Here is a 27,076-nt window from a genome sequence, read left to right as displayed (position 1 = left end):
GTGATGCCACGCCCACCGTCTCGAGTCTTGCGAGTGCGACACACACTAATCCTAGTCTCTTCTATAGTTAACCTAAAAACTTTGCAGGGATTGCTCTGTAAATTAAATTGAGCTATAACTAATGCATATATGCTATTTTAAATACTGTAGTCTATTCCGGAGACGTGACGTGTGTTAGTCTGTGAAAATACCGTGTCAGACAGGCTACACATTGATCTTGACATTGTTAGCCTCTTGTCTTTTTTACATGTCTTACACTGTACATTTAACTTAAAATATTTAATTTTGTACAAGAAAACAGTCCTCCTTATTAATGAATTATTATAGCAGCCTATTGTAGTGTCTCATGAAATCTTGCTCATTGTCACATAGCTCTTTTGTGGCTTTACTGCACTAAAGCGGCAGTTTAAGATAAACCCAGACTGCAGCGAACGTCAAATAACTTTAGTCTTGTTAATACTTTTAAAGACAATTTGCCTTGGCCATAATGTCTAATCAAATGAAAGAATGAAGGTGATTCTGATAACACAGATTTATTAAAACAGAAAAACAACAAATCAAGAATTAAGAAAATGGGAAAAACACGAAACTCAGGATTTGCATTTCACTTATAATTAGCAGCACAACTTTTTGTCGTGCAAAGCATAGCACAGGCTACAAAATAAATTGTTATTGAAATATTGTAAAGTGGTCATCTGAACTACACATATGAACGTTTAAAAAAAAAAATGCAAAATCAAAATTGAACAGCTCCGTAACGGTTTGCGAAAAGTGCGTGCAACCTATTGGAAAGTGCAGATGAGTCGTTGGTTGGGTTATTAAAATAGCGAAATTATAGTTTTTAAGTAGAAAATAATATTTACAGTATGTAAAGAGTAAAATATATCCTTCAACACCCCCCCCCCCATATATATATATATATATATATATATATATATATATATATATATATATATATATATATATATATATATATATATATATATATAATGTATGTGTATATGTATATGTATGAAGTCAGTTCCCCTGCAGAATAAGCACATGTGTAGTTCATCACATTACTGGAAACATTTTCTACTAACCTTTGATTTGACAGGAAGTGTTCAAACCACTATGTCTTGCTATGTCGGTTGGAAAGCCTGAAGTCAAAAGCAATGTTCCTTTTACCACTGAGAAAGCATTGTATAATTATAGGGATAGTGTGTTAGGATTCTAGGCCAGTGGCTCAGCTTTGTGTGCGTGTTCTCTTCAGACAGAGATCCTCTATGCCTGGATTATTGTCCTGCTGCTCGGCACTCACGAATGATCGGCAGGTTAAAATCCACACACACGTAACATACTTTCTCTACGGGATTGAAGCAGCATTGTGTGTAGAGAATAGAAGGACGAAGTGAATGTATTAAAGAGAGCGGGAGCAGGTTTGATAGCAAGAGGCTAGCAGGAGGTTTCAGATGAGTAAATTTGAAAGGCCTGTTAGTGTGACACATTATGCCGAAAACTGTCACACGGTCATATTTAGAGCGGACGCAATATTCCCAGCTGTCATTTCTGTGTTTATGGCTAGACTCTGCTGTTCAGCCATGAGTAGATGGCCAGTTTAAATATGCTTCTCAGATATGACAGGCAAAACTATTTTATCATCATTCCAGTTATTGGTGCGTCTTTAATAATAGATTAGGTTACAAGTGTTTATCCAGTTTGAACACTCACACAAATGCATAGTCACATAAGTTTGCAATGAAATATAGTCTGTAACGAAATGTGTTTTCCAATTCAACTAGATTTGATTTAAATGCTATATTTAAATGAAAAGAAACCACATTTATTGCACTAGTTCTGTTGTAGTTAATGTGTTTTGGACTAAAGTGAACTGTTTTGTTAATACAGTATTAGTATTCTATTAATATTTTTATTTGTAATATTTTATTATTTATATTTTATTTCAGTTAATGTTAATGCCTCTGGTTTAAATGCTGAGGTGGGGATGTTGATTTTATCTGTCAAACTGGTAAAACTGTTTTATTATATCACCCCAGTTTAGCTGTGTAAGATAACTGTGAAGTTTTAGGTTTACTTTTGGAACATAGCTGAAAATGCTCAAACTCCAGAGATCATGTGCACAATTAGTTATTAAAATTTTGTATTAAATTCAAACAGTCATGTAAATGTGTCTCTCAGATTATATAAATTATATTTGTTTACCTATACTACATTGCCAAAGTTTTGGAATGCCTGCCTTTACATGCACATAAACTTTCATGACATCCCATTCTTAATCCGTAGGGTTTAATATGGAATTGGCCCACCCTTTGCAGCTATGCAGCTTCAAGTCTTCTGGTAAAGTTTAGGAGTGTGTTTATGGGAATTTTTGACCATTCTTCTTGAAGCGCATTTGTGAGGTCAGGCACTGAAGTTGGACTAGAAGGCCTGGCTCGCAGTCTCCGCTCTAATTCATCCCAAAGGTGTTCTATCGGGTTGAGGTCAGGACTCTGTGCAGACCAGTCAAGTTCCTCCACACCAAACTAGCTCATCCATGTCTTTATGGACCTTGCTTTATGCACTGGTGCGCAGTCATGTTGGCACAGGAAGGGGCCATCCCTAAACTGTTACCACAAAGTTGGGAGCATGAAATTATCCAAAATGTCTTGGCATGCTGAAGCATTAAGAGTTCTTTTCGTTGGACCTAAGGGGCCAAGCCCAAACCCTGAAAAGCAACCCCACACCATAATCCCCCCTCCACCAAACTTTACACTTGGCACCATGCAGTCAGGCAAGTACCGTTCTCCTGGCCACCGCCAAAACCAGACTCGTCCATCGGATTGCCAGACAGAAGCGGGATTTGTCACTCCAGAGAACACGTCCCCAGTGCTCTAGAGTCCAGTGGCGGTGTGCTTTACACCACTGCATCCGACGCTTTGCATTGCACTTGATGTAAGGCTTGGATGCAGCTGCTCGGCCATGGAAAACCATTCCCTGAAGCTCTCTACAAACTGTTTTTGAGCTAATCTGAAGGCCACACAAAGTTTGGAGGTCTGTAGTTATTGACCCTGCAGAAAGTTGGCGACTTCAGTGCACTGTGTGCCTCAGCATGTGCTGACCCCGCTCTGTGATTTTACGTGGCCTACCACTTCGTGGCTGAGTTGCTTTTGTTCCCAATTGCTTCCACTTTATAATACCACTAACAGTTGACCATGGAATATTTATTTGTGAGAAAATGTCATTAATGGACTTATTGCACAGGTGGCAACCTATCACGGTACCACGCTTGAATTCACTGAGCTCCTGAGAGCGACCCATTCTTTGGGTGCGTCTCAATCAGCTCACCAGAAGTCTGCATGTGTTACAGTACACAGGAGGCAGACACAGACGTAACCGGTAATGGTTGTTTATTTGACCACAGTAGAGCAGATGAAGTAACACAGGTGAGTGAACTGGTTGTTGGATGGATATGATAGAGATAGTTACTGTCCTTTCTTTTGCAGATAGATGAATGTTGGAGCTTGGAGATCGCTGGAGAACTGAGGAGCTGACTGGAACACACCCACACAGCAGACGAGGAACACAAAGGGAAGGAGACACGCTGGAGACAGGTAAGTATGCGAAGAGAAGTCCTTAAGGTAAGCATAGCACAGAGTATATGCGAATGAGACCGGACTTGGAGTGCTGTGTGTGTTATATTGTGCTGGTGATGAGTGGCGTGATGAGGTGCAGGTGATGGTGATCAGTACTCAGGAGATGGCGTGCGTTGTGATTGGTGGAGGTTGGAACCTGACGTGTCTGTGACAGTACCCCCTCCACGGCCCGCTCCAGAGGGCCGAGAACCCCGACGCCGTGGTGGACGACCTACCCCGCGGTGCCGGTTTCTCAGGGTGACTGTCGTGAAAGGTCTGGAGTAAACTGGGGTCTAAGATGTCGTTCCTCGGGACCCAGGAGCGTTCCTCGGTGCCATATCCTTCCCAATCCACCAAGTATTCCAGCTGACCACCACGACGTCGGGAGTTCAAGATCTCATGAACCTTGTAGGCAGTTCCGTCCTCCAGGATGAGTGGAAGGGGGGGTTTGGCGGGAACCACGTCAGGTCCTGTGGGTGAAACAGAGGGATGGTGAGCTTTAAGTAGTGACATATGGAAAGTGGGGTGTATACGATACCCTTGTGGAAGACGGAGTTGGTAGGTGACTGGATTGACCTGCTTGATGATGGGGAATGGGCCAATGAACCTGGGACTCAGCTTTTTGCAAGGCAGACGCATTCTGATGTCTCTGGTTGATAGCCAAACCATCTGACCAGGCTGGAAGACAGGAGTGTCAGACCGTCGGAGGTCTGCTACCATCCTGCGTCTGCGCAGGGCCCGTTGCAATTGATGGTGTGCTGAGTCCCAGACCCTCTCGCTCTCTCGGAACCAGTAGTCCACTGCTGGAACGTTGGAGGGTTCCCCATCCCAGGGGAACAGTGGAGGTTGGAAGCCGAGTATGCACTGGAACGGGGTGAGTCCTGTGGTTGACTGCTTCAGCGAGTTTTGGGCGTACTCGGCCCAACCCAGGAACTGGTTCCAAGAGTCCTGGTGGTCATGACAGAAGGTATGTAGGAAGCGGCCAATTTCCTGTACCTTCCTTTCCGTCTGCCCGTTCGATTGTGGATGATATCCCGACGTCAGGCTAACGGCCACACCTAGGAGGGAGAAGAACGATTTCCGTTGAAAATGATTTTTGAGCTTGCGGGAGAAGAAGGCGCATGGATGGAGTCTACAAGGCGTCCCCTGCTGCTGGGACAACACCGCTCCCACTCCAGTTGTGGAGGCATCCACTTCCACGATGAAAGGCTTTTCTGGATCTGGATGGACGAGTAAGGGAGCGGTGGTGAAGGCTTTCTTAAGTTGTTCAAAGGCGTTGGTGGCTGCCGGGCTCCAGGACAGAGACTTGGGCTTATTGCGTAGCATACTGGTGAGTGGATGAGTGATCGAACTGTAACCTTTAATGAAACGTCTGTAGAAGTTGGAGAATCCGAGGAAGCGTTGGAGTTCTTTGATGGTTGTGGGTTCTGGCCAGTTGGTGATGGATTCCACCTTCCTCTCGTCCATCCGGATGCCACTGTGGTCTATGTGATAACCCAGGAAGGAAACTGATGTTTGGTGGAATGAACATTTTTCTGCCTTGAGGAACAGGTGGAATTGACGTAGACGGTTGAGGACCTCCGCAACGAGTTGGCGATGTTCGGCCTGGCTCCGGGAGTATATGAGTATGTCGTCGATGTAGACTAGGACGAATCGATGGAGAATCTCCCGGAGCACCTCATGGATGAAATCCTGGAATACGGAGGGGGCGTTTACCAATCCATACGGCATGACGAGATACTCATAGTGTCCTGTAGGGGTAATAAAGGCAGTCTTCCACTCGTCCCCCTCACGTATCCGGATGAGGTTGTAAGCGCTGCGGAGGTCCAGCTTGGTAAACACAGTGGCACCACGGAGATGTTCCAGGGCCGCTGGGACGAGAGGAAGGGGATATCGAAACTTGACGGTGATTTTATTGAGAGAACGATAATCGATACATGGCCGCAAGCCTCCGTCCTTTTTTGCCACAAAGAAGAAGCTGGAAGCAGCAGGGGAAGTAGACGGCCTGATGTAACCTTGGGCGAGGGCTTCCTTGATGTAATCCTCCATGGCCTTCTCCTCCGGGATGGATAATGGGTATATCTTACCCCTTGGTACTGGTTCACCCGGAAGCAGGTCGATGGCACAGTCCCATGGCCGGTGTGGAGGCAGCTTGGAAGCCCGTTGCGGACAGAAGACATCTCTGAAGGGGGCGTAACACTTGGGGACGTCAACTGAGCGTTGTTCAACTGGACTTTCGATGGATGTGGCACAGAGAGTTAAATCAGGCGGAGACGATGGTGGAAGAGGAAGTTCCGTCAAACAGCGAGAGAAGCAAGTGTCGCCCCACTTCAGGATTTTGCCCGTCTTCCAGGAGATGGTAGGGTTGTGCTGCTCCAACCAGGGGCGCCCCAGAACCACGTCAGCAGTTGAATCCTCCAGAACCAGCATATGAGCCTCTTCACGGTGTAATAAACCCACTTGTAGTGTAACTGGTCCAGCCACGGTGCGGACGCGCTTGCGACTGAGGGGTCTGCTGGTTATGGAACTGATCCTGTAGATGGTCGGAGACGGAGTGGTCTTGAGGTGAAGTTGGCGGCAGATGGCACCGGAGAGGAAGTTGCCGGCTGACCCCGAGTCGCGGAGCGCGACCACTGAAAGGGAGACATTAGCGGCAGTAAGGATGACGACAGTGGTGAGTGGTTTCATCTTATGAGTAGCAGGAATAATAGCACTCACCATGGGTCACGGGGGTCGTCTGGGGCATGCAGCAATGACATGCCCTGGTTCACCACAATAGAGACAAAGACGAAGGGTCAGCCGACGGCGGCGTTCTTCAGAAGACAAACGGGAATTTTCTATTTCCATGGGTTCTTGGGCTGGTTCTGGGGTGCTGACGGGTTCGGATCGGCAGATGGGCACGTTGATGGAATACTGGTCCTGGTGCTCTTGGATGCACGCTTGCATGCAAGTGGCACAGCGAATGGAGAGCTGGATGAATTTCTCAAGGCCGATGGAATCCTCGCATGCAGCGAGATGCAGCCGTACCCGAGGTTCTAATCCTTGTCGATGAGGAGCTGACTGGAACACACCCACACAGCAGACGAGGAACACAAAGGGAAGGAGACACCCTGGAGACAGGTAAGTATGCGAAGAGAAGTCCTTGAGGTAAGCATAACACAGAGTATATGCGAACGAGACCGGACATGGAGTGCTGTGTGAGTGTGTGTTATATAGTGCTGGTGATGAGTGCCGTGATGAGGTGCAGGTGATGGTGATCAGTACTCAGGAGATGGCGTGCATTGTGATTGGTGGAGGTTGGAACCTGACGTGTCTGTGACAGCATGCCTAGGTACTTTATTTTATACACCGTTGGCCATGGAAGTGATTGGAACACCTGAATTCAATGATTTGGAGGGCTGTCCCAATATTATGTTAATTAATTAAATATAATTAATTAAATATTATTTAATTAATGCTACAAAGAGCTGTCACTTTTTTTGTTGAGTTGCTGTACAAACAAAAACAAAGATCTGTTTACCAGGTTTTTTTATTGGAGTTTCCTGGTGTTATTGGACATGAGGTCATAACAGAGTCTAATAAATCAGTCGATATGGACTAAAATCTGCCCTCTCTTAAGAGGCTTACGTGACCAAAATAGAGGCTTTGGTGGGACGGCTATTATCTAGAGATCATAGCTCAAATATCTGTATTTTTCTGTGATTCCTATTGCACTGATATGGTTATGAAATGCGTATGTGACGCATTGACAGAATTTATTTTCATTTTAATGTCTGAGCTGTTGACACGACAGATCTCCTCATAGTTGTTGTTGGTGCATTACTAGTTGTTATAGTGATGTGCATGTTTAGGTCAAATGACAAATGAATAGCAGAATGACACTTTTGAAAAAAAAAAATGTATACAGTCATCAAACACAGAAACATGGATGTCATGTAAATTGAAAATTGCTTGTGTCACTGTCGGGCAAATCCTGGTCTTGTGGAGTGGAACAAGGCCATCTGGTTATGTAATGTCAAGATTAGGATTACTAACAGCTGGATTGTAATGTAGATAATGATGTACTACACTATAATAGATGCATCTTTCATTTACATCTACTTTAAAAAGACTGTATCTTTAAAACATGGACTGTTGAATTATTGAAAGTTAATGCACACACCCTATATGAAAGAGAGCCTGCACTCCAAACAATTAAGCCTTTTTTAAGATTTACGCATTTTAACGATCGAATTGAATAATCTAATCTAATTGAATTGAATAATACTTACATATTTTACAGTTTTTCTCCATTGGTTTGGCTCATTTCTTGAAACAGAAATTACATTCTCAAAACAACATGGACAAACCTCCAAACCACTCTGCAATTGTTCACAACAGAATAGCATTTCTCATTCATTTCATCAAATTGCAAATGTCTAAGTACATGTCTCAATGTCTCAGTACATCTTTGCAAATGATTGAGTACAGGTAGCCCACATTTAGCAATTTCCAAGTGAATAGATCTTGTTGATCTAAACTGATTGTTGATTCTCAGTCTAATGGTTGTTCGCTCCAAAACGTGTCAGCGTCATTTCATTGTATAAGTCATCACATGCACAATCTGTTCAATTGTCAAAATTAGTCAAGAACGTAATACCATGAATATCATATATGAATCCCTTGGAACATTTGATCAATTTATTACAGCAATTGACAGTCAGGTGAAACTAGAACTTGACTAACGAAGGAGGACTTTCACACATCTCAGATGACCAGTCAATTTCTGAACATGGAGGCACCTGGTCAAGTAAATGAACAAGGGCAACTGCCTGCTCGAGGAAGAGTGAGGATGAGAGGGGGAGCCCGTGAAGGAAGAGGGGTAGAGAGTGGAAGAGGGGATGAGAGGGGAAGGGGGTAGAGAGGGGAAGTGGAAAGTGGGTAGAGAGGGGAAGAGGGGATGAGAGGGGAAGTGGGTAGAGAGGGGAAGTGGGAAGAGAGGGGAAGAGAGGGGAAGTGGATAGAGAGGGGAAGGGGGTAGAGAGCGGAAGGGGGTAGAGAGGGGTAGAGAGGGGAAGGGGGAAGAAAGGGGAAGTGGGTAGTGAGGGGAAGGGGGTAGAGAGGGAAAGGGGGTAGAGAGGGGTAGAGAGGGGAAGTGGGTAGAGAGGGGAAGGGGGTAGAGAGCGGAAGGGGGAAGAGAGGGGAAGAGAGGGGAAGTGGATAGAGAGGGGAAGGGGGTAGAGAGCGGAAGGGGGTAGAGAGGGGTAGAGAGGGGAAGGGGGAAGAAAGGGGAAGTGGGTAGTGAGGGGAAGGGGGTAGAGAGGGAAAGGGGGTAGAGAGGGAAAGGGGGTAGAGAGGGGAAGTGGGTAGAGAGGGGAAGGGGGTAGAGAGGGGAAGTGGGTAAGGGGGTAGAGAGGGGAAGGGGGAAGAGAGGGGAAGTGGGTAGAGAGGGGAAGGGGGTAGAGAGGGGAAGAGAGGGGAAGTGGGTAGAGAGGGGAAGAGAGGGGAAGGGGGTAGAGAGGGGTAGAGAGGGGAAGAGAGGGGAAGAGAGGGGAAGGGGTTAGAGTACCCATGGGTTGACACTGAGAGAGGCTGGACAGAGACTTCAGCCCAACCTCAGCAGATATAAAAAACACAAGCCTTTGAAAAGTTTTGAAGCATGAGTGAACAGTTTTGGGAGAGATATTAGCTTTTGCAAGTGAGCTATAGTGTTGTGCTGAACTGTAAGACTGTTTGGCCAAATGATCTTACAATTTTGAGAATGTAATTTCTGTGTCAAGAAATGAGCCAAACCAATGGAGAAAACTGTAATTGAATAATTGAACAATACTTAATCAATTATTCAATTAAAATATGTAAGGATTATTCAATTCAATTTGATGGAATTTTACTCTTAAAGAGCACCTATCATGGAATTTTGAAATTTACCTTTCATGTAGTGTGTAACATAGATCTAAGTGAACAAAACACGGACAATGTCAGTAAAGATTACGGAGACTTTTACCTTCTGTAAAAAGGTCCGGAAAAATGACCTCGGGTAATACTAATCCCGTTCGAATAGACCCGCTGTAAAAATGTACGGTAAAATTCCATCATTTACTGTTTAAAAGTAGTTTTTGGAGCGTTTTGCAAGCATGGAGCCGCTTCAAACAGCACTCGGTTGCGTTGTAGGTGGTGGGCAGTGTTGTGCGTGAACGAGTTCAAAAGAACGCGTTCATTGAACACGCTCATTTTTTCGTGAACGTTGAACTGAACGCAACACATTTTTTAATAAAGAACTTGAACGTGAATTAGTTCACATTATGTGTCATGAACGGCAGACATCACTGTAAATGAACGTTGGAATTTGTTTTCCATTGAAAACTGAGTGACATCTGTTTTCTCTTTTGAAACGCAACGAGAGAAAGTTCCTCCCTCCTGTATTCTCGCTGGTGCCGCTTAAATCATGTATCACCAGACAGAAATGGTTTTGACATTGTGTGCGCAATGCATTGCGGGCAACGTAGTGTCCGGCTGAGAATTGAATAGCATACTGGCTTCCGCACAACGTTACCCATGATGAATTGCAGCAGAGCGGGGTAGGCATAGCAACGCCGCGTAGCAGGCAACGACGAGAGCGCGGAGGGCTAGAGGAGCGAGAGAGAGAGAGAGAGACAGACCAAAGACGAGAGTGAGAGAAAGCGCTGCAATTTAAAAAAAAATGGCTAGTGGAAGTGATGGCACGGAGACGGACACCGACAATTGCAGTGTCATGAGCAAATGTCTACAATGAGCAGCTTCAAAGAACGTATAGTGATTTCTAGCTCGTAGTGTGAAAAAAAGTATTTATTTGAATATCTCACGAAAAAAGTTAAATGAACTGAACTTTGAACTAGTTCAGAATTAAAATTGTGAACTTTGAATGTGAACTGTTCACTTTGAGCATGTATGAACTGAACTTGAACTAGTTCAGAAAAGCTGTGAACTGGCACAACACTGGTGGTGGGACAACTCTGTGACAAACCTCCAGTATTTTCCGCATACCATTTAAACCAAAAACAAGATTGAAAGCACTTATTAGAGGCACAACACTTACATTAGAATATTTTTTAATATTCATATAATATAAAAATGTTATTAAAGATTTTTTTAATATTCCGAGATTAAACACGGCGTTTCCTCCCTGCTCCAGTTTCACGTTTTTCTTGTTGCCGTGTTTGCTCACGTTATAACAGGAAGCAACGTCATACGACAAGGAGGTTACTGTGGTGCGTAAAGCGAGTTACCCCTCCCACTTCTGCTAGTTTTACTGAGATGTCTTATCCCGTGCGAATTGGCCATTAACATTACAGACGTCCTGAGGTAAAATTACTTTACCCCCACCTCCCCATGTTAAACTAATCCCGTCCGAATAGGGCTTAAGTGAACATTTTTGCGTGTGTGTGTGTGTGTGAGAGAGAGTGTTAGGGGTAAAGAGGAGTGTTGAGCTTTTATCTGCTTTTTGAGGGGTTAAACTGCCACGTGCTGACCTCACATGCCAGGGATCAGACTAGTAAATGGTCGAGACAAATTGATAGTGATAGACAGACACAAAGTGAGAGAGAGATGGACAGTGAAACCATTTGATGAACAAAAATGTAGAGACGCTATATCAAATTGCTAATATTTAAAGGGTTAGTTCACCCAAAAATGAAAATTCTGTCATTAATTACTCACCCTCATGTCGTTCGACACCCGTAAGTCCTCCGTTCATCTTCGGAACACAAATGAAGATATTTTAGTTGAAATCCGATGGCTCAGAAAGGCCTCCATTGGCACAATGCACTTTACACTCTCAAGACCCATAAAAGGTACTAAAGACGTCGTTACAAAGTCCATCTCACTACAGTGGTTCTAAAATAACTTTATGAATCGGCGATTATAGTTTTTGTGCGCAAAAAAACCCTAAATAACGACTTACATAGTGATGACGATTTCAAAACACGGCATCATGAAGCTTCGAAGTGTTATGAATCAGCGAGCCGAATCATGATTCGGATCGCGTATCAAACCGCCAAACTGCTGAAATATGGCGATTCAAACCGCTGAATCGACTCGCTGATTCATAACGCTTCGAAGCTTCATGATGCCGTGTTTTGAAATCGTCATCACTATGTAAGTCGTTATTTAGGGTTTTTGTGCGCACAAAAACTATTATCGCCGATTCATAAAGTTATTTTAGAACCACTGTAGTGAGATGGACTTTGTAACGACGTCTTTAGTACCTTTTAAGGGTCTTGATAGTGAACCGTGCCATTGTGCCAATGGAGGCCTTTCAGAGCCATCAGATTTCAACTAAAATATCTTCATTTCTGTTCCGAAGATCAACGGAGGTCTGACGGGTGTCGAACGACATGAGGGTGAGTAATTAATGACAGAATTTTCATTTTTGGGTGAACTAACCCTTTAATAGTGAAAAGTGTACCCTAATCTGAAGTGCGACCAAGATTTGTAATAAAATCTGAGCCAGTCCTGTACTCTGACAGCTACGCAACTGCCACTTTGATGCTTCAAAAAGTTCATAACGAGATTGCAAAACTAATCCATATGAATTGAGTTGTTTAGTCCAACTTTTCTGTAGAGACACAATCTCTTTATACGCTGAACAGATTTAATTTAGGCTTTTATTCACATATAAACATTGATCGTTAATTTTCTTACTTGCAGATCAATACATTTGTATCTGCATCCACTAATCCTCCATAATGACTAGTGCTGGCTACTTGAAAATTCATAATGATGTCAGATCCCCCAGGTATCTTGAGCAGTAGGATTATATAAAGTATGTAATATAAAAATAATATAAAAGTATACAAATGTATCAAATTACAATCAGTACTTTTTACTTTTACTAGTACATTATAAATCAAGTACTTGTGTACTTTTACTTGAGTTAAATTAAAAAAGAGTATTTAATAGCTAGTAACTATTAGAGTAATATTTTAATAGAGTACCTGTACTTTCACTCAAGTACTTAATTTGTGTACTTTGTCCACCACTGTTGCGAAGTGAGAAATGTAGTGCATTAAAGGTTTGCTGCCAGCATCAAGCTCTTTAGAGACCACTGAGAATCACTAAAGAAGAGAAGGAGAGACAATTATGATTTTTACAGAGGAATTAAAATATTTAGAAGTAGCAGGACTCCTGAAAGACTCAATGTTCTGATCGTAATGTTAAGAGAGGACTATAATTAATTCCACCATGTCTTCTCCCCCTCTTAATAGAATGACTGTGTCTTTATATTGAATATGATTGTGAAGAATGGGTCTGGTTTCTTGGAATTCTGCAGAGAGATTTCTGTTCTGGTAGTTTAACTTATAAGAGCTTGACATTATTATTTTAGTGAATATATTTAGCTGTTTAGACCAATATTGAAGTGAATAAAGAGTTAACCCTAAAGCAGGGTTCAAAATGTTGTGTTTTTTGTTTTTTTTCAGGAACGATATGTAATTTAAATTTCAATGAATGATAGGCAGATCCTTGTTGTTGTTGAATAGATAGACAGACAGACAGACAGACATGGCAATGGATGGATGACATCCATCCATACACAGTGTTTGACCAGTAGAGATTTTATGAGACACAATATTTATGCCTAGTACATTTTCTCAATTCATCCACCATTATTGGCAAAGCTATTTTAGACACTCCCAGGACACTGAAGAAGTGTCTTAAACTCACAGAGAGGTGTGGGTGAAAAAAAGTTCAGAATGCATGTTTGTTGATGGTCTGATCTCTATTTCTGTCTCTATCTGTGGCCCAAGTGAGATTAATCGTCTGGATCTGGGTCTGGTTGTGGAGGTGTGGAGTAAAGGACTCATCTGGGACACCTTGATGGGAACAGCATGGATCCCACTTAACACTATCCGCCAATCAGATGAGGTAAGTGGGCATCACCAGCTAATCGAATTGCAGAGAACATGGCCTCAGCAGTTACACAACTCAACTCAGCTGTCTATCTGGTGAGGCATGAAAGTGCCACTCCCACCCCTTTTCACACTAGACACTAAGACCATCTGAGTCATGCCCGGAGCTGAGGTGGGTGGGGATGCGTTGCAAATGGAAAATTTTACCTGAACTGCTTCCAACTGGACAGTTCTGAAATAACCCCAGGGTGACAGTCAACAGTGCAAATTATATTATTAATGGTCTGATTAAATCAAGAGGCATTCAATTAAGTATTAAAAGGTATATCAATATAACCATCAGTACTTTAAAATGCTAAACAAAAAGTCTAAACCCCTAACCTTAAGTATTACTTAAAGGTCCCATGGCATGGATTTTTTATTTTATTTTATAATGTATTCTGAGGTGTACTTATATTGTTAGTATGATTTTTACATCATAAAATGTCATAATTTAGAAATAAAAGGCATTTTTTCTATACTGATGTTTTCCCTCTGGCTGAATGCCCTGTTTCAAGGGGCGTGTCTGCTGTGAGACTTCCGTAAAAAACGCCCACTGTTGTTATTGGCTGACATCTTTGCATTTGAAATGAGTATTAGATCTTGTAGCGGAGGGGGCGTGCTTTAACAAGGTCTACGAGGCAGGAGCCTGCCAGAGAGACGGATGGACCTGAGTTCACTTCTCATCAGTTCTCTCTGCACGTGTCAGTTCAGTGAACTGTTGTAGTTACTAGCATATACTTCAGGTTATTAGTTTATTTCTAGTCAGAGGGACTGTCACTCATGTCAGAAAGTTAGTAACTTTAGTAAATTATGGATCAGCGCCGACTCGGGATGCGTACAGTTTAGAACGATTCAGTCCGATTTGGTGTACTGGTTCACTTAAAAGAACCGGTTCAAAAGAACGATTTGTTCACGAACCGGACATCACTAGTGGACCAGAGAAGGAGTGGTTGCTAACAAAGTTATATTGTAACTACTGAGTTGTGAGAGCGCTGTCAGCGCGAGTTTTTTTTTTTGTTTGTACCTGAGAGTAAAACAGGAGTCCCAGTCATGCCGAGCCCGTCTTCCTCCTTATTCTACCAACTTTGTAACACATGTAATGTACCATTACAGCTGTCGAGATGAACGAGTTACGAATAAGTGTTGATTATAGCATTATTTTTTTGATATTTTCCTATCATATGAAAAGCGTCAGTTAGGGCTGCACGATTAATCGAAAAAAAATCACGATCTCGATTCAAACATAAATGCGATCTCATTTCTTAATGTTGGCGATTCACTTCTGTGTATTTCCCTCAGATCATGCTACGTTCACGCATTATTGGTCACACCAGAGCTTGTCACACTCACACAATAACAAAACACTAACCAATCAATCATAAATCTCCACTTCTCTCCTCTCCCTCATTGGCCATGTTTCGCTGTTACTGACGTGTAACAAGACGGCAGAGCAGACCTAAACGGAGTCAGATTTGTAGCGGTAAGAGGTAAAAATGAACCGCAAACTGTGCACGCGCGCACGGCAGAGAGGGAGAGAGAGCAAGAGACCTTGCGTGTGTGTGCTGGTGTGCACCTAATGAAGCGCATGCAAGACGGAGAGCATCCTGATTGGCTTGTTTCGGTAAGTCAACCAATCAATTGTCAGCGTGGGCGGGCTTTTATCTCTTCTCCCGAACCAAATTAATCAGTTCAGTGTATCTAGAAACTGGAGCGCATGGCAGAGGGAGAGTGCCCCAAAAAACGAAAGTATAAAGTATAAACATAATGACAATCTTGCACGCTGTACAGTTTGTTACTGACATGTTATGTTTGAGTTAAACAAGTTTCATTTCATGTGCATATTTTTCAGGTCGGCTAGTTGCCAAGGCTACATGAAAACAAACTCTTTAGACCTGTTTAAAGTTGCAATGAAATATAAATAAAAGCAGTTTACATAAATAGTATAAGCAGCTTATGTAAATAGTAAAAGTGATCTACATAATTTTACATATTTTTTTTTACAAATAATTGCATAGGCCTATAGTAATTATATATTAATGATATATTATATTATAATATACAAGTAAAGTCATGTTCTGTGGTGAAATTCGGTACCTCCCTGAAATTACTTTTTTCAGGTTGGGATGTCTGTAACACTGTCTTAGTACATTACGCCACGTTAAGCGTTTTCTTATAACATTTTTTTTATTTATAGTTTTCATTTTTTACAAGAACGCAAAAACAAAATGAAACAACGAAATAAGACAACAAAAACCCTCTCTCCACAAGGCAAGATATTAAATAATCATAAAAATAGAAATAAACAGTAATAAGCATATATTTACATCTAGTCTGTCTACATTTGTTGTTTCTACATTTTCATTTAATTGTAACTAATTACTTTTATTTAAAATTGATTCATTTTTTTTAAAGTATAAGAAAAAATGAGAATCGTGTAAGAGAATCGTGATCTCAATTCCCATGGAGAAAAATCGTGATTCACATTTTTGCAAGAATCGTGCAGCCCTAGCGTCAGTGATGCGCATTGAGTACACAGCACAAACAAAGACATAACAGCGCAGTAATCGAATGTAATCCAGTTTATTTTGGGGATAGCTGGCTAGCCTAGCCCGGATACCCTCACGCTTACCCCCCTTCTGCTTAATCTCGCGCCGCGTATGGCGCCTCCGCTGTGGGCGAGATGTAGTAGTGGGGGTCGGTGATGTTGAAAGCCAAACGGTCAGTGCAGCCCGAGCTTCGGCGTGCGTGAGGTTTATCTCTAAAGATGTGGCTCTGCCGATGTTGAGCAGAAACTCACAACTGTATGCACATTTTAGAACAGATAGACGCGACGAGGACGTACAAAAACACTGACTCACAAGATAGAAAACACAGTTTTGTCGGGAGAGAGAGAAGCCGCAGCGTGTGCACGAATAATAAAGTTCTGTGTGAACTTGAATAATTAGCTACACATCAGAAATCACTGATCACAGATCAGAAGGAACTGAAAAAAGACTTCTGTTTTCATTTGTACATCTAAACACTGAGAAACTGCCAGCATTCACTCGTTCAAATATGGCGCTCGCATGAGCTTGCCAAATTCTCTGGGTGGAGGAAAGGGAGGTAACCGTTCCTGTTATGACGTCATAACAGGAAAATTCAAGATCAGCTCGTCTGAGCTGTCATTTTCTCAAAGGCAGAGAAGGACAGCCAGAACTCGGTTTACACCGATCAAAATTTCTAGCCACTTGGGGACAATATTCAGGCTAGGGGAACTCATATTAATGTTGAAAAACTTCATAAAATGAAAATGTCATGCCATGGGACCTTTAAGTTACATAAACCCAGCACTTTTGTCCTACTGATGTAAATTATACTTCAAGGCATGTGGCTTGATGAGGAAAGGAGTTCTATTACTTTAATAAGCATTCAGGCTTACAATTTAGTGTCGCTCTAATGAATTTGTAAAGCTTAAAATGCAAATACTCTGTAAAAAAAAAAAAAAAAAAAAAAACTCTGCCACTGGTGAAATGGGATGCTTACTGACTTGAAACCTCCAAACGCTCCCTTTCCAAATGTGTTTTATTTGCTGCAATATCTTCATGCTGGTGTCTATCTCTATTTCATGCACTGTATCTCAGAATCAGAGTTGGCATGACATCTTACAGGTCTTTCTCTTTTTCTCTCTAGGAGGGGCCTGGAGAATGGACCTCACTGGATTCTGAGGTTCTGATGAAGGAAGATGAGATATATGGCACTAAAAACCCCACTCCTCACCTAGTGCTGCTGGACATGCGCTTTGAGCTCCCTTTTGGTAGTCCTGTTCATGTATCATTATGTTTTATACAACAGTTCTTTCTGGTTCTCGAATCTGATTGGCTGAGAGCCTTTTCCAGCCGTGCGAAATTCTAGTGATATCAGCTGTTTCAAACCGTTTCACCGTTTGTATCAATCCACTTGCGGCGACTGTCATGGCGGTCGAGCAAATCCACCATAAATGTTTTAATAATACTATTGTTGTGTCACAAAATGTAGTTTTAACAGGTTTTTTTTTGACGAGAATGTAGTTATTTGGACCTCAAATATGTGACTCATATTTAAACATAGCGCCTATTTTACAATTTGATGCTTTCGCAGATGCGAGATCCAGGTCACCAGTGGCTGTTCATGTATCTGCCGAGAGCTTCATATCGGCCAGTCCTTCGGGAATTTGCCGCTGTCCCTTATGTAGATAGTGGTTTAACAGATATAATTAATTTGGAGTATATCAAACAGGCAATCTTTGGTCTTATTAATCTTTAACATATTCCAGAGAAAATCGATTTTAGTTAAGGGGAAAATTAAGTTTCATAACTTTATATTTAGGCTATACTTAAGTCCTGTATGGCCTACTAGAGTGCTGCTTTTGTACGTTTGACTGAATTTGCTTGTTTTTTTTCCTCCCTATTGTCTTTTATAATGGTTATTGTTGTTAATTTTAATATTATTGTTCAATAAATATTATCTTATATAAAATATATGGTATTGAGAAAGGGTCCGTCAGTGATTGCAATAGTCGACTTCAGTGACAGTTACATTATTAAACCATTAGATGGCGGCAAAGACTGTCTTTATGAGTGACTGGTTGTAAACAAGCAAGTTGTTTCAGCGCTGTCAATCTTTTAAAAGGACAAAGACAAAGATATCGCTTTCCTCAGTGGACATTCAAACGGACATTTAATGGATATAATATTATGGACGTCTACCTGAAGAATGAATGCTATATCAGATGCAGGTAATACACTCGTTTAGCCGATCTTTCCCTCTACATAATACAATAAGCTTCAATGACGCGTACTAGTTCTAAAGTGACGTTTTAGAATTACTAACGGAGCCTTGGGCTCAACTGTCAATTTGAGATTTGAATCCGTGGCAAAGGGAAGTAGTTCTGCACAAAAGAGATGTTAAAGACACTCAGTTATTGATTTATTTACACACTTGTGCCGTTGAACTGTTGTATAAACACAATATCACACTCGTAGCAGTGCAATATGGCTGTATATCAGCATGCTGTAATTACCTACAGCCGAATCACAGCCGTGCTGATATACAGCCATATCGCACTGCTATGAGTGTGATATTGCTCTTTTTGTTACAGACTTATTCCAAAATGGATTAAATCTTTTTTTTTCTCAATTCTACAAACAATACCCCATAATGATAACATGAAAGAAGTTTGTTTGAAATCTTTGCAAATGTATATAAACCCACCCCCCCCAAAAAAAATACACGTACATAAGTATTCACAGCCTTTGCTCAATACTTTGTTGAAGCACCTTTGGCACCAATTACAGCCTCAAGTCTTTTTGAGTATGATGCTACTAGCTTGGCAGACCTATTTTTGGGCAGTTTCTCCCATTCTTCTTTGTAGGACCTCTAAAGCTCCACCAGGTTGGATGGGGAGCGTCAGTGCACAGCCATTTTCAGATCTCTCCAGAGATGTTCAATCGGGTTCAAGTCCAAGTCTGGGCCACTCAAGGACATTCACAGAGTTGTCCCGTAGCCACTCCTATGTTATCTTGGCTGTGGGCTTAGGGTCGTTGTCTTGTTGGAAGATGAACCTTCGCCCCAGTCTGAGGTCCAGATGCATTAATCTTTCCCTCGATCCTGACTAGTCTCCCAGTTCCTGCCGCTGAAAAACATCCCCACAGTATGATGCTGCCACCACCATGCTTCACTATTGGGATGGTATTGGCCAGGTGATGAGCGGTGCCTGGTTTCTGCCAGACATGACACTTGCCATTCAGGCCAAAGAGTTTAATCTTTATTTCCTCAGACCAGAGAATTTTGTTTCTCATGGTATGAGAGTCCTTCAGGTGTCTTTTGGCAAACTCCAGGCCGACTGTCATGTGCCGTCTGGCCACTCTACCATACAGGCCTGATTGGTGGAGCGCTGCAGAGATGGTTGTTCTTCTGGAAGGTTCTCCTCTCTCTAAAGAGAAATGCTGGAGCTCTGTCAGAGGAACAATCGGGCTCTTGGTAACCTCCCTGACTAAGGCCCTTCTCCCATGTTGTGCTCATTTGGACCTTAAATACTGCAGAAATGTTTCTGTACCCTTCCCCAGATCTGTGCCTCAATACAATCCGAGTCTCAAAGGTATACAGACATTTCCTTGGACTTCATGGCTTGGTTTGTGCTCTGACAGGCACTGTTAACTGTGGGACCTTATATAGACAGGTGTGTGCCTTTTCCAAATCATGTCCAATCAACTGAATTTACCACAGGTCGACTCCAATCAAGTTGTAGAAACAACGCAACAATGAGAAGTGGAAACAGGATGCACATGAGCTCAAATTTGAGTGTTATAGCAAAGGCTGTGAATAGTTATGTATATGTGATTTTTTTTATTTTTAATACATTTGCAAAGATTTCAAACAAACTTATTTCTCATTGTCACCATGAGGTATTGTTTGTAGAATTTTGAGGAAAATAATAAATTTAATCCATTTTGGAATAAGGCTGTAACATAACAAAATGTGGAAAAAGTGAAGCGTTGTGAATACCTTCCGGATGAACTGTAAATACAGTGGCCGCAAAAATAAATTCATACATTAAGTGCCTCATGTGTCCAAGTATTATTTTTAGCGCCACTGTATGCAATAAAAAGTTAAAGAATTGAGAGAATTAGGGAGACATAATCGGAGAACATCATAAGGAAACTGTAGAGGAAGCAAAGGGTGCTGATGTATTTGTGATGTTCCTGCAGTAACCTCTGTCTCTCATGCCATATTAAACACTGTGAATACAGAATTGAGTGCCGTGCGGGCAGAGAAACTGGAAGGGAGGAGTGAGAGGAAGTGGAAGCTGGAGTTTTATCTGAATATATCTGACTTTTTTCCCCCTTTATTTCTCCATTATATGTTTGCTTGTGCAGATATACCTGACGACGAGGCTCAGTACTGGACTAAAAAGCTGGATCACATCAACTCTATGAGGATACATGATGAGGTACAGACTGTGTGTGTTTAGTTGGAGTAGAGATGTGTGAATATATACAGTAGAAGTAGTAACGTGTTTCTTTATGGGCCTTGGCATTCGAAATCTTTACATTTCTTTCGCACTCTTAAACAATACTAATGCATTTTTCAAAAGAACTCTGGTGAATTTAGTTTGAGATATGAATTTAGAACATTCTTTTCTTGAATTTGAATTATTATTTATTTATTTATTTATTTTTAACAGATTTTATTACAGAATGTAAATTCTAATCACACCATTGTGTATTGTATAAAAGAGATTCTTGGTCTTCGTTAACTGGGTCACTTGCCCTCATATCTCTGTTGCTTTATCCAACAGAAATTGGTTGGTAATTATTACATCCTCAAACCTGTTATAATCTCTGTGTACCTCTTGTCAGAACTGAGCTTGGTAAAACTGCCTTTAAATAAGCATCAACCTCTGACTGGATATTTCGAAACTGAGTCTGCACAATTTGGTGTCTTTTAGTTATTTATTTAAAAACTGTAATACGTAATTTAGTGAATGAATGAATGACTTGCAAATATTTGTGGAAATATGTAATGCTTTTAATTCATTTTCAGCCATAAACTGAAAAAAAAAAAAACTAAAAAAACGTGTGTGTATTGATTTGCTTTATGTTGGTATGGAACAGGTATTTTTTTCTATATTGCTTTCATCAATATTGTATTTCTGTACATCAACAACAAAAAAAGGAATTCTGCAATTTAAGAAAATAATTATCATCTTCTGCCACCTGCTGTGAGCACTGAGTTACTGCGCAGTTATACTGCCAAATGGTTTAGGAGCTGTACAGTATAACGAATGGAGGGGAAGATCAGAGCACAAGAATGGTTTATTGTCATTTTAGCCAGTGTAAAAAAAAGATTAAGCAGGCTTCAATTTGACTTCATTTGATTAATCTCATTTATGAAGACACACATGGGTATGAAAATCTTTCTGTTGTGTATCATCATGACCTTTTGGTTAATTTTCCATCTATTTTTTAGTATTCACTGCAAGATGAAGCACAGAAGAAACAGCTGCCCCCAGTACCCTCCCAGTGCTGTAAGTATACACAGCTTGTACTGTGCGGAAAAAAATGAAATTGACATTTCCCCTTTAAGCCAATAGATGGCAGTAATTAATAGCTGTTGTAATGCATTTAGTTCTGATAATTTTGTCATTCTGCTTGTTGTAATATTGCATGTCAAGATTCACTTTTAATTAAAAAATAAAAATGGTCAACATTTACCCTCATATGGCTTTCTTTTATACTTGGAACATCAAAGATGACGTTAGGCAGAATAACGCTATGATAGTCACTATTTACTTTCATGGTATATTAAAAAAAAAGATGCAGTGGAAGCTGAGACTGCCAGTCTCTCTAACACTGTGCCTAACATCTGTTTTCTTGTTCCATGGAAAAGAATGTCATAAAAATGTTGTACACAGTAAATAATCACAGAAAATTCATTTCTGGGTGACTATCCCTTTAAGCAACCATGAAGCCCTTGAGTAATGCACAGATATAGTTCATGGTATTTTGTAACAAGAGCAGTAGTAGATTTATGGGATTGAATGATTAAGAAAGTAGATTTGTCTGCAAGTTTTAAACACTCTCTGTGGGTTATGCAGCTATAAATTACAACTGTTTTCTGCTATTTAACTTTTTCCGCACCATTAGGCGATTGGACATACTTTGGGTGGAATGATCAGCAGAGTATGTATTTTGTGTGTTGGAACTCATCATCATTTTACTTCTTTTCTACTTTCTTTCTTTTAATTCAATTCAATTCACATTTATTTGTATAGCGCTTTTCACAATACATATCGTTTCAAAGCAGCTTCACAGAAAAATGCATGCGTCTACATTACAATTTAAAGTGATTTGTCCACGTTATGTATTTCAGAAATGCACATCTACAAAGCACACAGATTAGCTAACAATGTATTATTAATCAATATAATAATTAAGGCACAGAAATAAGTGAAATAAGAATACATGTTAATGAATAGCGTATATAGAAATGAGCATGGGTGTGTGTTGATGCAGAGCTGCGTCATCTGAAGTCCTCGCAGGAGTAGAGTCGTCTCTTCACAGGTGTTGGTCATCTGCAGTCTTTATGAGGGGCTGGATCCAGACTGGAGCTGACGGACTCTCTAGTTACCTCGGGATGGGCGTCCCGAGAAAAAACAGAACAGAAAAATAATTAGGGTAGCTGCTGTTCAAAGCAGTAAGCAAAGACAATCATGTGCACTGATATAACTGGAGTACAAGGTTATGAGATGCATTATGTTAATGCCTGGCTAAAGAGATGCGTCTTTAATCTAGATTTAAACTGGAGGAGTGAGTCTGAGCCCCGAACATTATTAGGAAGGCTATTCCATAGTTTAGGTGCCAAAAATGAAAACGTTCTTCCTCCTTTAGTGGACTTAGATATCCTAGGTGTTACCAGAAGCCCAGAGTTTAGTGATGGGTTATAAGGCGACAGAAGATCAGTTAAATACACAGGAGCTAAACCAGGGCCTTATAGGTTAGTAGCAGTACTTTATTTACATTTACGCATTTATGCATTTAGCAGACGCTTTTATCCAAAGCGACTTACAGCTTGGGGGTACAATAAGCGATTGGTCGTGAAGAGTCGAGTGAGCGCAACAAGTGCCTGAAATACTTAGTCCGTGTACATTTCTCAGTGTAGCACAGGCTAGAGTAGGGAGGGAAAGAGGAGGAGAAAGAGGAAAGGAAAGTTTTTTTAAAAAATTTTTTAAAGAGGTTAAGTGCTCACAGAAGAGATGAGTTTTTAGTTGACTTTTGAATGTTGTCAATGAATCAGCATTTCGGATGGCGGTGGGCAGATCGTTCCACCAGCTGGGAACGTTGAAAGAAAATGTTCTGGAAAGGGATTTTTTGCCTCTCTGTGAAGGTACCACAAGCCTTCGCTCCTTAGCTGAACGAAGGCTTCTGGCGGGGGTGTGGAGTCGTAGAATCGAGTCAAAGTATGCAGGAGCTGAGCGCGTGGTGGCTCTGTAGGCAAGCGTCAGCGCCTTAAACTTGATGCGAGCAGCGAGTGGATGCCAGTGCAGAGAGATGAAGAGTGGTGTGACGTGGGTCCTTTTGGGCTCGTTGAAGACCAGACGTGCCGCTGCATTCTGGATCATTCGAAGTGTTTGGATCGCACAAGAGGGGAGTCCAGCCAGAAGCGCGTTGCAGTAGTCAAGTCTAGAAATAACCAGGGCCTGGACAAGAAGCTGTGTTGCGTGTTCTGTTAGGAACGGTCTGATCTTTCTGATGTTGTAAAGCGCAAACATGAGCGAGCGGTCTTAGCAATGTGATCTCTGAAGGACAACTGGTCATCAAATGTAATTTCTGAGTGATTTTGAAGGGGAGATCAGGGATGTACCTAGCTGGATGGTGAAGCCATGTTGCATAGTGGGACTGGCGGGGATAATGATGAACTCAGTTTTTGCCAGGTTGAGCTGTAGGTGATTTTTACTCATCCATGCAGAGATGTCAGCCAGACAGCTGGAGATTCGTGCAGCTACTGTGGGGTCGTCTGGTTGGAATGAAAGGTAGAGCTGAGTGTCATCAGCATAGCAGTGATATGAGAAGCCATGTGCCTGTATGATGGGACCTAATGAAGTAGTATAAATGGAGAAAAGGAGAGGTCCAAGCACTGAGCCCTGAGGAACCCCCGTGGTCAGTTGATGCGGTTGGGATTCCTCTCCTCTCCAGGCAACCTTGAAGGACCTACCTGTGAGATAAGATTTTTATAAGACTTTATAATTGATACGAAACTTAATAGGTAACCATAATAGGTGTAGGGATGTTAGAATTGGTGTTATGTGATCATATTTTCTTGACCTAGTAAGAACTCTAGCAGCTGCATTTTGGACTAATTGTAGCTTTTTTTTGAGGATGCAGGAGAGTCATCTAGTAGTGCATTACAGTAATCTAGGCTAGAGGTCATGAATGCATGAACTAACTTTTCCGCATCAGAGACAGATAGCATGTTCCGTAGCTTAGCAATGTTTCTGAGGTGGAAGAAGGCTGTTTTTGTAGTATTTAAAATATGATTTTAAAAAGACATGTTGCTGTCTAATATAACACCCAGGTCTTTTACTGTAGCGGATGAAGTATTACCATGTATTAAATTACAGAGAGAGAAAAAGTGAATCAGATGCACTGCTAATACACATACAGATTATGAGAGTGATTATTTCACTAGTCAAAAATGTAATATTTATTAGTAGTACACCCGAATCCAAGACATCTAAGGTGTCTAATATACACTACCAGTCAAACATTTTGGCACACTACTAAATTTGTTTGTAATCTTAAATCTTTTGATTAAAGGCTTACATTCTTAAAATTAGTTCTCAAGATAAATCTAAATTCCATTTTATTACAAAAACTATTTTGATAATCCATTTTGTTTTCATTGGTCATTTTACTATTGTTCTAAAATTTTGAAAATTGTAATAATAAATAACGTGTTAATGTGCCATTGACTAGCAGTGTAAATGCAACAAAATTAAAGGATTAGTTCACTTTAAAATGAAAATTAACCCTTGATTTACTCACCCTCAAGCCTTCCTAGGTGTATATGACTTTTTTCTTTCTGATGAACACAATCGGAGTTATATTAATAAATATCCTGATGCTTCCAAGCTTTATAATGGCAGTGACAGGGTCCATTGAGTTTGAAGCTCAAAAAAGCACATCCATCCATCATAAACATACTCCTTACTATAATAAAATAAAGGCCTTCTTAAGCGAAGTGATGCGTTTGTGTAATAAAAATTCTACTTATGGAAAAAGCGTAACTTCGCGGCATATGACGTTGGACATAGCGCAAACGTTTTGAACTCCTAGAGGCTTTACACTTTTTGTGTAAGTTGAATACGAAAGGCAGTCTGACGGAAGCTAGATATTTTACTTTATAACGTTTTAAATATGGATATTTTTCTTACAAAACTCATCGATTCACTTCAGAAGGCTTTTATTAACCCCCCAGTGCCGTGTGGAGTATGTTTATGAGGAATGGATACACGTTTTGAGCTTCAAACTCAATGGACCCCATCACTGCCATTTATAAATCTTGGAAGCGTCAGGATATTTATTAATATAACTCTGATTGTGTTCATCTAGGATGGCTTGAGGGTGAGTAAATCATGGAACAATTTTCATTTTAAAGTAAACTAATCCTTTAAGTTTAAGGCATATGCAAACTGAGGTTTTGCACTACTCTCCATCCTTTCCCACTTTGTTTTTCCATCATTCCTTCATTATCCATTTATTTGTGCTTCATGCATTTATTTGTTATGTGTATTATTTGTATGTAGAAATGTGTAATTTGACAAATACCATCTCCATGAACTTTTTTCAACATTAAGATGTGATACATAAGGTAAAGCTAAGATGCTTTGACTGTGACTGGTCACCATTTCTTTAAAATGTTCACCATTTTTGATTGCCTTTTAGCTTTAATGCAGTGATTTGACATAAACTTTTAAAAGTAAAATATTCCAGGTAGTTTCTCATTTAATATTAAGTCATAACTGCTTGCATTATAATTTTTAATTTAAAAAAAAAATAGTTTATGATGGAGTGTAGCTAATCACACTATTGTCACTGCTTTGTTTATGTTTCAATTTGTACATTGGAGTCTCTGCTCTGAACATTTAAATACAAAGGTTGTATGAAATGAATTGAATGCAAATGTTTAGGTGCAGTCCGCCCTGACAACACTATTCACTTCTGGATTTCATTGTGCTGTAGCTTTCGATGATCATGACAGCGCTGTGGATGACAGGGACAGTGATTATCGTAGTGAGACAAACAGCAGGCCTCCACGATACTACACCACAGCTCAACCTAATTCCTCTGTACATCAGTACCCCATTGGTCGAAGACTACAGCATGAGGCATTGTCAAAAGAGTCTAGGATAGGCTCTATACAGAGCTATGACTTGGATTATAGAGAAGGAAGGGAACAGAGGTATGTTGAAACACAAACACATGTACGGCTTTGCATAAATACATTTGAAAATATTGCATTACACAAACGTTATCTAAAAATCCTTAAAACAAGATATGTTTATTTGATGCAACCTTGAATAAGATGGTATGAGTTTTTTTATATAATGTGTTTTGAATAAAGTGCATTTGTTTCTTACTGCACTGGCAAAATTGTTTACTTATTTTATGCTTAAACAAGTTAAAAACAATTGCAGTGTTCAAAACTCGGTCGTTGCAGTAAGACAAAATGCACTTATATTCAAGATACAATCTATGAAGCCAAGTTGTAATGTCTAAGAGTAGCTTCTAAAGTTAATTTTAATCTTCTTTTAATAAAAAAACAAGTTAAGTAATTTATTGCTGTCAATATACCTTCAGGAAAATATTCTACATTTCAGTTGTTTCATAATTCATGCATTTTTTTTTTCTTTGTGTTTATCCATCTATATATTTTGATTTAAGATTTTGTTCATTTCTCTTTCTGTTCATTCTCATCCTCATCCATGCTTTTGGCACTTTCACATTATATACATCAGATTTTCAAGTGGTACAGATGATGTCC

The 27,076-nt window shown here is 40.7% G+C and overlaps 1 protein-coding gene across 1 annotated transcript in view; it reads left to right on the top strand.

The window, feature by feature from the left end:
* LOC307124663 (protein unc-13 homolog B-like) overlaps positions 1-23,225 on the top strand; it is a 55,939-nt gene extending 32,714 nt beyond the window's left edge. Inside the window, exons 4-7 of the mRNA XM_079814038.1 lie at positions 13,373-13,490; positions 17,186-17,309; positions 20,410-20,483; positions 21,503-23,225. Of these exons, the coding sequence (XP_079670164.1) occupies positions 13,373-13,490; positions 17,186-17,309; positions 20,410-20,483; positions 21,503-21,598 (412 nt within the window). The 3' untranslated portion in view covers positions 21,599-23,225. The remainder of the gene's footprint in view (positions 1-13,372; positions 13,491-17,185; positions 17,310-20,409; positions 20,484-21,502) is intronic.
* The last annotated feature ends 3,851 nt before the right edge of the window (positions 23,226-27,076 follow it).

This window comes from Gobio gobio (assembly GCF_949357685.1).
Source record: "Gobio gobio genome assembly, chromosome: 4".
Classification (NCBI taxonomy): Eukaryota; Metazoa; Chordata; class Actinopteri; order Cypriniformes; family Gobionidae; genus Gobio; species Gobio gobio.
Note: the sequence above shows the minus strand (reverse complement) of the source record. Positions and strands in the feature narration are given on the sequence as shown.